The following is a 12,916-nucleotide window of genomic DNA, read 5'->3' on the forward strand; positions in this document are numbered from 1 at the left end:
ATTGACCTTTCACATTAAAATTCAGAAATTTCCACTAGCCCTAAAATGAATGTTAAGTTCTGTGTATTGACTAGGTGGTTTAGTACATCACAGTATGTAATGTTTACTCTTAATCTCTAGAGCCAACATAATTCCCAGTCAAAGTGGTTTGAATTTTTAAAAGTGTCTGTTATTCAAGGCAGGTTGTGATAAAAATGTACCAGGATTCCTGAAGATTATAAACAGCTTTAGTGTATAAATATAAAAAAATTCTTTTATACTTTCATGTCAACTGAATATTACTATCTCACTCGATGGCTATATGTATGTGAAAGGTATGCAGTTTTTTGTATTTTTTAAACATTATATTTTTTCAGTAAACTGTTGGAATGTATAGCCAACAGAAATAGCTATCAGAAAAGTTTTCTCTCCAATTACCCAGTTTTCAGTCTTGCAGCATTTCTTGAATTCCTCAAATGTCAACTTAAAGCCATTATTTGACTGTTAATAGGTGCTGTAACAACAGATATTTAACATTCTCAAATGTCTGGATGAAGTTTCTTTTACTTAAAGCTCCACAGATAATTCAAAAGCCCGAAAGAAATTTCAGATATTTTTAATTTGTCGGTGTTGATTTACGATCTATCAACTTCAGTTTTGTCCGGATAGTCTCCTAAGCAACTTTCCATCAATAATTTTGTGCCATTCTTCTTGTACACTTGAGTTCCTTTGTGTTAGCTATATTAAAGAAACTGGAACAGTGTTTGAGATATGGTGTTACAATTATTAGAAGTTTATAGATTAAATGTTAATATGTGTTTGTCAAAAACTAGAATTTGGTAAGGTTAACAAAAATAATAAAAAAAAATCATGACATCTAAGTTTGTTGGTAATTTATAACATTTCGAGCAAAAATACTATTGAAACTGCACATGTTTATACAGTCTTCATCAGTCTTTCTTTGGACTGATCAGTGAAGAAGGCCTAAGTAGAGATTGTTTGGTGGATTTGAGGCAAGAGAGATTAGTCATAATCCCTACCTTATGCGTTTACTGAAAAATATTGCTGTAACTGCCAGATTCAACCTAAATATTATCAACTACAAAATTAAACATGAATTTCCATTTCGATGAATTTGGATAAGATATGAGCTTTATCCAGATATGAATTATCAGAAAAATACCTTGGATATGTTATGTGTTATGGGTGTTATATTTTACAGATCATCAAAGTTGCTACCTTAAGCAATATACACTAAAACATGTGTTTCCCCAGATTCAAATACAATGATACATGATGCTCAGACATAACGATTTTTAGACAACTGAACCCAATCCAGTGTGATGAGATACAAGCAAGTGCTGAAACTGAAAAATTGAAAAATCAAATTGGACCAAAAATTTTAAGTGTTTATGGTTTTATTATTAGATTATTCAATTCCTATATCAGTGTCTATAACAGACAGTCAGACATTATTCTCACATTAATCATGTTTCCGATCTACGATTTTTTGTTTGTTTTTTCGTTTTGGGAAGTTGATTAAATCAAAGTTGAGATGTCAACAATTTAATAATCGATTTCACACACCATTCATCAAATTTTCAGTATTTTGATGTGTTGTCTATGAAATGATCAAAGTTTCTTGTTTTATGTTAGTGTTATAAACATTCCGTCCTGATTACTAGAGTGTTTTCCGTGTTGTTACTGTCAGTGAACCTCACTCACTTAGGTAAATGAAGCTTTCCTGTGACAATTATGATTTAGTCCTACGCTTAGCAACATATACTAAAATCGGGATCAGTCCACAACAGTTGAATGATTCCTTTTCTAAACATTGTTAAGTTCAGTTACTTGAAATGTTACAAAAAGTGAGATTCTTGATATTTTTTACTTGAACTATCAATCACGGAAGTAATAAGAAACACATGTGCATGTATGATTAGGAATCTTAAAATGCAGAAACACAAATTATATTAAATGTCTGAGGTATTTAATATTCTTCTGAAACGACCAAAAAAATGTGAAATAATAAAAAATAATTGATCATCAGTTGATGTTGTCACACTGATGATAGATCTTTACAAAAGCTAATGAGTTCCAGCACTAACAACTACCTGGAGACCCCTACTCAAAATTACCTTGGCTGTTCAGAGGGTGATTAACTTGGCAAACAAACAAGCAAAACATGGGGAACCCTTTTTTTCCATTCTACCCCAATATGAAAATTGATAGAATTCCGTTTCCAGACAACTCTGCTTGGATTTGTTGACAGATTTTGTTGATTTGGGCATTAATTTTTTCCCCAGCTTATTATCATAGACAGCCACAGAGACTGCTGCTTTGATTTGATTCATTAAGGCTCGTAAAATTGATAAGTATTTTACTGATTTCCTTCAAGCTTGTTTCAGCTTCCATTGTATCTGAAGCATGTGTTTGACTGAAATAATGCCCTCAAAGATTGATATTGTCAGTAAATCAACTTGTGGAGGATAGAGAAATTATGCTAATATTAATTAGTTAATTTTTCACTTTAATTGCTGTGAATTGTTTGTCAATTACTTATTGTGGAAAATTCAAGAAAAAGTAAAAAAGTTGTTTCTTTTTTTTCAGTCTACAAAATTGTAGACAATGACCATTGTGATGAGAGGGAGTCCAGCTGGGGGAGACTCCCCCCAAGATAACACACAACAGCAGCAACAGCCACAGGGGGGAGGCCAACCACCGCAGGCAGGACCAGCAGGAACTGCCGCCCAGCCACCACAGCAACCACCTCTACCCCCTGGCTCAGCCCAGCCACCAGCCCTACCCCAGGGGTCTACCCAACAATCTCAGCAAACTAGCCCAGGACAATCTTCCACCAGCACCGATGTGGATGGTAGTCAGGATGACACAACCATGGTTGGTGTTGACCTAGTTGAAGGTCAGGTGCCAGACTTTCCTGTTCAGGAGTTGTCGAGATTAGATGAAATGATAAATCGTCCTAGATGGGTTGTTCCAGTTCTACCAAAAGGAGAACTGGAAGTACTTCTGGATGCTGCAATTAAACTCTGTAAAGAAAGTAAGTCCTAGTTCTCCTTTATCATTTATCTATTATACATTGTTTTTTTGTGGGTTTTTTTTTTCTTTCATTTACATATAGTTACAGTTTATTTCTAAGTATTTACATGTACAGTTATTTTGTATGTTTAATTCTTACATTTCAGAATTGGACACCAGGAGTGAACATTGCCAGAGATTTTTCAGGGAAGGTCTCAACACATCGTTCACGAAAATAATGACTGATGAGGCAGTCAGTGGGTGGAAATATGAAATTCATGTGAGTACATTTCATTAGTCAGTATTTTCAAACTATTACCAGTCATCTGAAAGTCTATCATGAACATTATTTGGAATATCTTTAACACATGCTGTATATGTCAAGAGGTCATGTTTTCTTACTACAATTTTCATTGTTAGGTTGGTAACATTAGCTAATGATCACCATTTTAAATTTTAGATAACATAATTACTGCATAATAACAAGAAGAAAATATGACATCATAATTGGTAAAAAAATGATAGCAAAATTTTGACTAAAGAAAGATTTACACGAAAGCCCTTTTGAAAAGTTCAAAGAGAATAAAATTTGGAAGGTCAGGAAGGTTGAACATTTTCTAATTTATCTATGACAACTTCCATGTAAATCTTGGTCAGTCTTAGTAAACAGTGTCTCATTATCCAATGTGAAGGAGGTAAACATGAAAACTACCAAACCTGCTAACATCTCACATCTCTTGCTTCGTGTCTCATCAGATTTGAAATGAAAGTGTTCTAAGTTTATCTACCAGATGTCAAAATCTTTCATAGAAATATAATAGGAAAGTTTATTTATACAATTACATACAAATTATTTTATTTCGATAATTTCACAATATTGAAAATGAAATATTTTGATGTCTGACATTTCTTGAGGCAGGTGAAGGTGCTTCAATTTCTATTTTGATGAGTACTGAATTATTTGTATTTGTTACTTACAGAGGTGTATTCTGAAGAATGCAGAAAAGATGATAGAATTAGCAGTAGCGAAGCTAGCAGATGATTGGTTCCCTCTCTTGGAATTATTGGCTATGGTTTTAAATCCTGTTTGCAAGTGAGTGATTAGTCAGAGGAATTTGAATGCCATTGTGCATCATTTTGTGCTTTTTTTATCAATAAGTAGTATCAGTCATACAAAAAAATTAACATAAAAATCCTCATTTGCCATTTCAATTTATTTTTTGCAGGTTCCATACCTACAATGGCACTAGGCCATCAGAAAGTGTTCCTGCTAACACAACTGTAGCAGATGATGTGTTATTTGCTCGACCACCTGATCCACGCACACCCAGAGTAAGTAAAGATAGGGTTGCCTTGCTGATATCTGTAACAAGTTCATTGGAATGAGATAAGTGCATGTGACCTTGAAATACTCTTAGAGAGAAGTTCCATGTACTGCTAATGGTCATAATTCAACATTCTTATCGTTACAAATTTAGGAAGTAAGAGAAAAAATCACATTACTTCAAATTATCACAATTGATACATTACCAATGTTTAAGGGTTTGAACTTTAAAATTTCATTCTTCAAATTTGAAACTTGCTTTTGTTTTGGTTTTTGTTTCGAACAGCATAATGAAGTACTATTTTCCCTTTGTTCTAGGGTTGGTTGGTAGACCTTGTAAACAAATTTGGAACAATGGAAGGATTTTCTATGTTACTGGAGCGCTTTACTGGAGGGCCGCAGTTGTCAGTACCAGTTATTGCTGCCCTTATAAAGTAAGTTGATTGTCCAAATTAATACAGTTATAAGTTCAGTCACTTTAAGTTGACAGAGATATCTCCAACAAAAATTAAAATTGATTAAGTCTGCCTCAATTCTTTAAAATCTTTAAAACATTATCAAGCATATTCAGATATCTGCCAAAGGCCATTGTTTCTTTTTCTGCAGTACTTTCACATTGCAGTGGATCTACTAAATGCTCCCTGATTAGGCTGTATTTGTTATTGTAGAATATTTAAAGATTGCAAAGTTAAGTCTTAGATGTTAATAACACCAAGACCCTAACACCAGATATTGCTGTCCAGTGTGTCTGGCTAGATGTTACAGAAAGATAAAATGTGTATCAGAAATGTTAAATTTCATGTGTGAATGTGATCCATACACAGTCTTATACCTTAGCAGAAAAGAGAAATTATCTTACAAATTAACTAAAAGGATACTCAAGGGACTGCTGTTTGTGTTTAAGAGCAATAAATAGTCATATAGAACTGAGCATTATCAATCAGAAACATGCTAGGAAAATTTGTTTCATTATTAATAAAGTTGCATTATATGTTACATGAATTCCCAAGTTTATTCTTGAAACCAAAGTTCCTTCAGCATAGTTTATACTCATGTGAACTAATTTATAGTTCAAATATGACAGTTATTATTTCTTTTGTTTCACAGGCCATTTGGACAGTGTGCTGAAGTGCTAACCCCACACTGTGTGGAGAAATTTTTTATGCCTATAGTTGTAAGTATTTAATAAAAGAATATTCAAAACATGAAAAAAGAACTGTGTCAAACAAATAATTCAAATAAAGCCTTGTATAGTGAGACAATAAAGTTGAAACAAAGAACACTAAAAGGTAATTTAACAGAATGAAAATGAAGTTAGGAATGTTGCAAACTTAAATGCTTTTACAATTTATAAGTATATGTACCACATCGGTATTAAAGATTTGTACCTACCTACATATATATATATATATAAATATATATTTCAATAAATGTCTTTATGCAGGCAATTGTGCCAAAGTTCCTGGATTCATTGACTGATGAGGAATTGAAGAAAGAGTCAAAGACGGAAGCAAAGAATGATGCTCTGTCATCTATAATCAAAGCTCTGAAACAACTTGTATATAGACTACCTAACCAGGAGGAAAAAATCAAAGCTCTAGAGACTTTCAGACTCAAAATGATACTGCGGTAAGTCTGGATAGTATTAGATAAGAATTAAGGCAGGGCTAATTCATAGATATATTTGGAATGACAGGAATATATTTTGATCTGTAACAACAAATGCAAAAATGTATTAGTAAGGCTCTTTTTATATTACTTTCTTGGGAAAGTCCATTTTCCAGTGGACAACCTAAAAAAAAATTCATGATTCCTTTTCAACTTAATTGCTTAAATAATGAGTCCCACTATGTAAAATTTGATTATTTCTAAACATTCTATAAGTCATCAAAATTATTTGTGTACATGACTCCAGACTCGCATGTAGATTTATCACTGATTTTTATAACTGAAGATCTGCTGATTAAAATCCAGCAGCTGTTGATCATCTATAAGGATAATGGAGTTTACCTGGAAATTCTGTAAAGTTTAGCAGTTAATTGATGCAATGTATAAATTTTACATGCTGATTCAATTTTAGAATATTTCTGTCGTCCATCAATTGCTGGCTAATTTCCAATTTTCATGGATATTTACAGATTGTTGAAGATCTCTTCTTTCAATGGTAAGATGAATGCATTAAATGAGGTGAATAAGGTGATAGCCAACGTGTCATTCCAGTCAAGTAGGCATTCACAGGTGGATGAGGATGAATGGCTAACAGCTGAAAAAATGGCGGTAAGTTAGTCTGATTAGATTTCACATTTATAGCAGAACCAGAAAAATCATGGAAAATAACTAATTTAGAATCCCTGGATACGCTTATTGTAAAGTTTAGTTAAATTTTTTATTAAGTAAATGTAGGTGAATGAAGAGGAAATGTCTTATTTCTTAGTGTATATATTGTTTATCATTTTTGTGTTGTAGGAGTGGATACAGAACAACCATGTGTTAACAATTGTTCTTGGAGATAGTCTACATCAGCCTCAGTATGTGGAGAAACTGGAGAAGATCCTGCGCTTTATGATCAAGGAGAAGGCTCTTACAGGCAGTGACCTTGACACACTCTGGGAAGCTCAGGTAGAATACACATGCAAAAATAACACTTTAAAGAACATTTTCACCTCTGATTGCTGTTGAAGCAGGCACCATAGTGTATTATCAATTCAAAACAGCACAGTACATTGATAACCTGACAAAAAAAAATCAATTCCAGGTAAAATGCAAAAATGATATTCTGTAACTTAATGTCCCTCTCATTTTTTTTTAGTTTAATATTTTCACATCTGTGTAGTTTTTTATTAAATATCATGGATACATGAAAATTGAACCAAATTGCCTAGAATTGTCCTGTATTTTAAAACTTTTCCTGTGTTGTCAAAATTGATATAGTTAGAAACTGTTTCTACACTTTGTGATATACTTAAAACTGGCCTACTGTCCCTACAAAGGCAAATTGTTGCAATAGGGATAGATATATGTAGAAAAATTAGTCTTAAAAACAAGGTCCTTTCATTCTGAAACATTTTGTTTTGGGAGTTGCAAAAGCACTGTAGATAAAAATAATTTTTGCTGTTTCAAAATTTGCATTGTTTTGGCTTTTGTGTGTATTATTGTCATAGCAAAAAATATTGTATTTCAGTCCGGCAAACACGATGCTATTGTCAAAAATGTACATGACTTGCTAGCAAAGTTGGCATGGGATTTTTCACCTGAACAGCTAGATCACCTGTTTGAAGCTTTCCAGGTAAATGGAACATTTGGCATGCTTATTTTTTCACAACTTTTTTGGCTTCTGCTAAACTTGTCCTTTGCTGCTACTGATGTAATTACTCTGTCAGTGTAGTTGTAAATATGAAAAAGTGACTTTAGCTTTGAATTCTTGAGTGTGAAGCCTCGTGTAGAGCTATGTCGGTATCCTTATGTATGATCATTGAATTAAAAGTTGACATGACACTTTTGTGAAGCACAGTTTTGTTTATCATAGTTTAAAAATATTTAGAAAAGGAATAAACATTTAATTTATGATGTTAGAGGATGTATACTTGCTTCTGATTATCATTGTGGGAGTGCTAGTAGAATATGCTACATGAGGGAGTCTCCTGGATGTCGATAAATTAGTGATTTGAATCAAGCTAATGCCTTTCTTGTCTGCAGGGGAGTTGGACTCAAGCTTCAAAGAAACAAAGAGAAAAACTTCTGGAGCTGATTCGCAGGCTTGCCGAGGATGACAAAGAGGGAGTGATGGCACACAAAGTACTGGGGCTGTTGTGGAACCTGGCACATAGTGAAGATGTACCCACTGAGATAATGGACCAGGCTCTCAACGCTCACATCAAAATCCTGGATTACAGCTGTTCTCAGGTAACTTGTCAATATATAGTGCCTCTATTAGTTAACTTATTACGCATTTCACAGGGGATGTTAATTTGGGTTCCATCTTTTGACTTCTTGTATTACTCCAGAGCTTTTGCATTTGCAGAGAGTGTTGCATGAATTTGTTCGTGGACAATACCAAGTTCTTATCAAATACCGGTAGCCATACACACAGGATCTACATCAAGATATAAACTCTTACTATAAGGTTGTGGAGATAAAAGGCACACAGGGTCTACATCAAGATATAAACTCTTACTATAAGGTTGTGGAGATAAAAGGCACACAGGGTCTACATCAAGATATAAACTCTTATTATAAGGTTGTGGAGATAAAAGGCACACAGGGTCTACATCAAGATATAAACTCTTATTATAAGGTTGTGGAGATAAAAGGCACACAGGGTCTACATTAAGATATAAACTCTTACTATAAGGTGGTGGAGATAAAAGGCACACAGGGTCTACATCAAGATATAAACTCTTATTATAAGGTTGTGGAGATAAAAGGCACACAGGGTCTACATCACGATATAAACTCTTATTATAAGGTTGTGGAGATAAAAGGCACACAGGGTCTACATCAAGATATAAACTCTTATTATAAGGTTATGGAGATAAAAGGCACACAGGGTCTACATCAAGATATAAACCCTTACCATAAGGTTGTGGAGATGCACGGAAATTTAATTGATAATTGACAAAAGAAGACATTACATTTTGCACTAGCACTTTCACTGTATTAGATCTTCAGGTGATAGTAGCAGTACATAATTAGGTGATGTCACAAATTGTTATACCGATGTGTATATATATATTTATTATATTTGAGTTTTACACCAACAGCTTGGTGCAGGGGATAATGCCACGCTTAATAGCTTCTGTTGTGATTATCATTTTTATTTTTATCCTTCCCTTATTTGTGCAAAAAGAAGTAAATTTCAATGAATGAATTCAAACTGACATATTCCATTTTATTGGCTAACACTCCAAACAAATTATTGTCTGATTAACACATTTTTGATGCCAATTTCTAATGTAAGATGATAATAATTTCACAACTTTATGATAAGTTATATGTGAGCAATACAAAACATACTTTCTGCAACAACAGGACAGAGATACACAGAAGATGACATGGATCACCAAGTTTGTGGAGGAGCTAAAGAATGACAAATGGGTACTTCCATCCCTGAAACAGATAAGAGAAATATGTCAGCTTTTCCCAGAGGTAAGAAAAAAGGATACGGGAACTGTATTTTCCCAATAGATGTGTACTGTTCTCTCTGCATATTCGTCAGGATATGAAAGCTAGTCAAAGTCCAAAGTTCATAAAGTTGTATTTATTTACACAAACAAATGAAACAGAAGACAATCTATTTTATCTTATATAAGACTAATGGTTCTCCCACTCAGGCTCCACAGAATTTCCCCCATCCACCACAGCGAACTCCACATGTATACTACAGAAACATGGTGATCAGTCAGCTGCAAAGTAACCACTCCATTGTAATGTTACTGGCACAGAATCTCTCCTCCTACATGACAAAGGCAAGGGCCTATGCAAAAGGTGAGTACTCTCAAACTCTATATTTGTTCAGCATGTTCATTATACAAGGTAGTGACATTTTTTCTGCTGATTTGATGCATGTAACTACTACAAGCAATTGTCAACAGCTTAATGTGTGCAATATACAGAGTAAAATCTATTGAAAATTCAAATCATATTCACCTGTTTTAATTTTGGTGGTTACTGGTATTATCAAGTTTTTTAAATGAAAAGACGGTAGTTCAAATCTCTGTATATTGCTTCTTTGATCCAACTAACGAAATATCCTTCAAAAATTTTGTATTCTCAGGGTTTTCCATAAGAGCCGGTTGCCGACCAATTTGACCGGCTACTTTGATCATTTGGCCGCCTACACCAATCCACTTCCGTAATAATGTTCCGTACACGACTACACATACACGGCCTACTACTAACAAAATTATGGAAAACCCTGATTCTCTCTCTCAATTCATAATATATCAAGAAATATCAGCATTTTCATATGACTTTTGTAAGGTCTCTGTTGCTATGTATAGCTTTTGTTGTTACAGAGTTTCCAGAATCTGACTCTGCTAACATTTTACCAGACGGACGATTTAACCATATACTACAGATACAGGAAAGGTTGAGGTTTCTAAGGTAAGCTTTGGTACCAACAGAATTTTGGGATCTTTATGATAAAAAAGTTGATATAAGACAGTCTTATTTCAAATTTTCTTTTAATCTTTAGTCCATATCTAATCTTTAGTCCTTATCTAATCTGTATTCCATATCCAAATGTGATTCTTCATGTATACATTTCAAAATGGGAGAAAATGATTGATTTCACTGACATTTGAAATACAAACTTATTGTAAAGTTTTTCCAGTTGTGCATAAAAGCTAGAATCCAAGAGGTTTTCCCCATCTATACATTAAATTCATTCCACATTGAACTGCTTCCTAAATTTAGGTAATTACTGTGTTTTAATTGGCAATGTTTGCTGGTCATATTTTGGTGTTTCTGGAGACACTATATATTAAAAGTATAAAATGCTTGGATGCTGTTTTTGTGCCTCAAACACCACCACTTCCTAATGTTATTCACCATTACTTCACTTTTTTATATCAGATATTTTTTCCAATTAAATAGACACATCTTATGTTGAAAGATAATTCAGTAAATGTCTGTTTCTCTAGGTTCCTTTTGAAGGATGGTCAGCTGTGGCTGTGCGAGTCCCAGGCCAGACAGATCTGGCAATGTCTGGCAGAGAACGCTATCTATACCACAGATAGAGAGTCATGCTTCAAGTGGTTTGCAAAGGTAAAGAATTTACAATCTGCTGATTAGATTTTTAGGGGCACCGATAAGGAAAGAAATTGGAACTCACAGAATGTGTAGAAAATGCGATGACAATATACCATACACTTTTCTTATATTTTCACTTCAGTTGATGGGGGAAGAACCGGACTTAGACCCGGAAATCACTCGTGATTTCTTCGAACAAAATATTCTTCAACTGGATCCCAGTCTCCTCACAGAAAATGGAATGAAGTGAGTTAAATAATAATGAACTTATCTGGTACAAATGCATAAATCTTTACAACTTTTAAAAAAACAAGACAAAAAGCCAATGTTCCAAAACAAAGGAATATGATTTACAACTAGTTTGTATAATATATATAAAAAAAAATAATAAAATCAGTGAATTTTTATATTAAGGATGATCTGATACAAAACAATGATGTACTGTCATGTTCAGATATAATCAGTAATTATCTGTGAGTTTGACTGTTGAGGATATTCTGATATACCATAAAGATATACTGTCAGGTTTTACTCATTGCTTACAGCTGTTTTGAGAGATTCTTTAAGAATGTGAATGTAAAGGAGAGTAAACTAATTGCCAAACGAAGAGGAGGTCACATGATGGATGATATGGAGCTGATTGGTCTAGACTACATGTGGAGAGTATGTTTCTGAATTTTAAGTTCACAACATCATTTGAAACTGGAAAATATTGATAACAAAATAGATTATGTTTAGATTCATATTTAGTATTAATTCTCAAAAACATATGTTTAATCGAGATGTTTTAATTCCGTATTCTAAGTTTATTTTTATTCCATTCATAGCAGTAATATTTCAAGTTTTTTGAAATGCTAGTTTTTTCTTGTTTTCTTGATGATATTTAGTGATTGTGATTCTCGTTTTAATATGTTTTGTTTTCTAAACTTTCCAGGTTGTGCTGTTAAGTCCAGATGATGTGTCAAACAAAGCAATTACATTACTTAAAGACATTTTCACTAACTTGGGTCCACGTTTGTTACAAAACCAAGTAGAAATTCATGAGGACTTCATCCAGTCATGTATTGATAGACTCAAAGCTATATATGATACTGTGAGTGTGTTAGAGAAGGATAAAGACAGTACAAATCGTGTAATGCAGGAGACAACACGGATGGTGCGAGTTCTTACTGTGTTAAAAGAGTATGTTGCAGAATGTGATGAGGCTTACAATGAGGAGAGGACCATCCTTCCACTTAGTCGGTAAGATAGATAAAACACAAAAAATGACACCATATTTTTATTATTACAAATAGTGTTGACTTCAGAAAAGGTGTTCCTCCTCCCTGTTTCAATACTCTTCATTAAAAGTACTAATTTAAGTGATTTTATAATAATTTGTAGAATCCATTTAACAAGAGTTTGCCCTGGTGAAGTTTTTCTCTTTGAACATTCATTTGTTAGAATGACCATACAAATTCCTTTGCTTAGCCATTTCAAATGGTTTTTTTTGTTTGAACAAGTGGTAAACCTGACTTGTGTTAAATTTGTTCCTTATTGCACTTTCAGTGCTTGCCGAGGGAGATTGGTGTCTTTGATATTACGATTTCCAAGCCAAGGTCGCCAGCCAGATGACCTTGATATCTGGTCACACACTAATGACACTGTAGGCGCAATACGAAGACAAGTGTTAACCAGGGTCAAGGCCGCTAGCAACATCAAAGTAGATTTATATGCAAATGGAGAGATCCTGGATCCTGCAGAGGACAAACGCCTCATCTCCCAAGTTCCTCTCCGAGACAAAACTGTAAGATATTGATCGATGTTTTTCTTTTTCAGTGTGAAATG

At 33.8% G+C, this 12,916-nt stretch overlaps 1 protein-coding gene across 1 annotated transcript in view; it reads left to right on the forward strand.

Annotated features, from left to right (window-relative positions):
- Positions 1–2,607: 2,607 nt before the first annotated feature.
- The window catches only part of LOC132544337 (probable ubiquitin carboxyl-terminal hydrolase FAF-X), a 38,001-nt gene continuing 27,692 nt past the window's right edge, over positions 2,608–12,916 (forward strand). The window contains exons 1-19 of the mRNA XM_060207920.1: positions 2,608–3,037; positions 3,183–3,295; positions 3,996–4,108; positions 4,242–4,347; positions 4,658–4,773; positions 5,447–5,513; positions 5,784–5,968; positions 6,478–6,616; positions 6,806–6,958; positions 7,521–7,625; positions 8,036–8,242; positions 9,368–9,484; positions 9,649–9,823; positions 10,354–10,441; positions 10,981–11,104; positions 11,232–11,335; positions 11,635–11,752; positions 12,024–12,331; positions 12,638–12,875. Of these exons, the coding sequence (XP_060063903.1) occupies positions 2,608–3,037; positions 3,183–3,295; positions 3,996–4,108; positions 4,242–4,347; positions 4,658–4,773; positions 5,447–5,513; positions 5,784–5,968; positions 6,478–6,616; positions 6,806–6,958; positions 7,521–7,625; positions 8,036–8,242; positions 9,368–9,484; positions 9,649–9,823; positions 10,354–10,441; positions 10,981–11,104; positions 11,232–11,335; positions 11,635–11,752; positions 12,024–12,331; positions 12,638–12,875 (3,006 nt within the window). The remainder of the gene's footprint in view (positions 3,038–3,182; positions 3,296–3,995; positions 4,109–4,241; positions 4,348–4,657; positions 4,774–5,446; positions 5,514–5,783; positions 5,969–6,477; positions 6,617–6,805; positions 6,959–7,520; positions 7,626–8,035; positions 8,243–9,367; positions 9,485–9,648; positions 9,824–10,353; positions 10,442–10,980; positions 11,105–11,231; positions 11,336–11,634; positions 11,753–12,023; positions 12,332–12,637; positions 12,876–12,916) is intronic.

The sequence above is a fragment of the Ylistrum balloti genome, unplaced genomic scaffold (genome assembly GCF_031769215.1).
Source record: "Ylistrum balloti isolate Yb309-2 unplaced genomic scaffold, AGI_CSIRO_Ybal_v1 Utg369790, whole genome shotgun sequence".
NCBI classification, from domain to species: domain Eukaryota; kingdom Metazoa; phylum Mollusca; class Bivalvia; order Pectinida; family Pectinidae; genus Ylistrum; species Ylistrum balloti.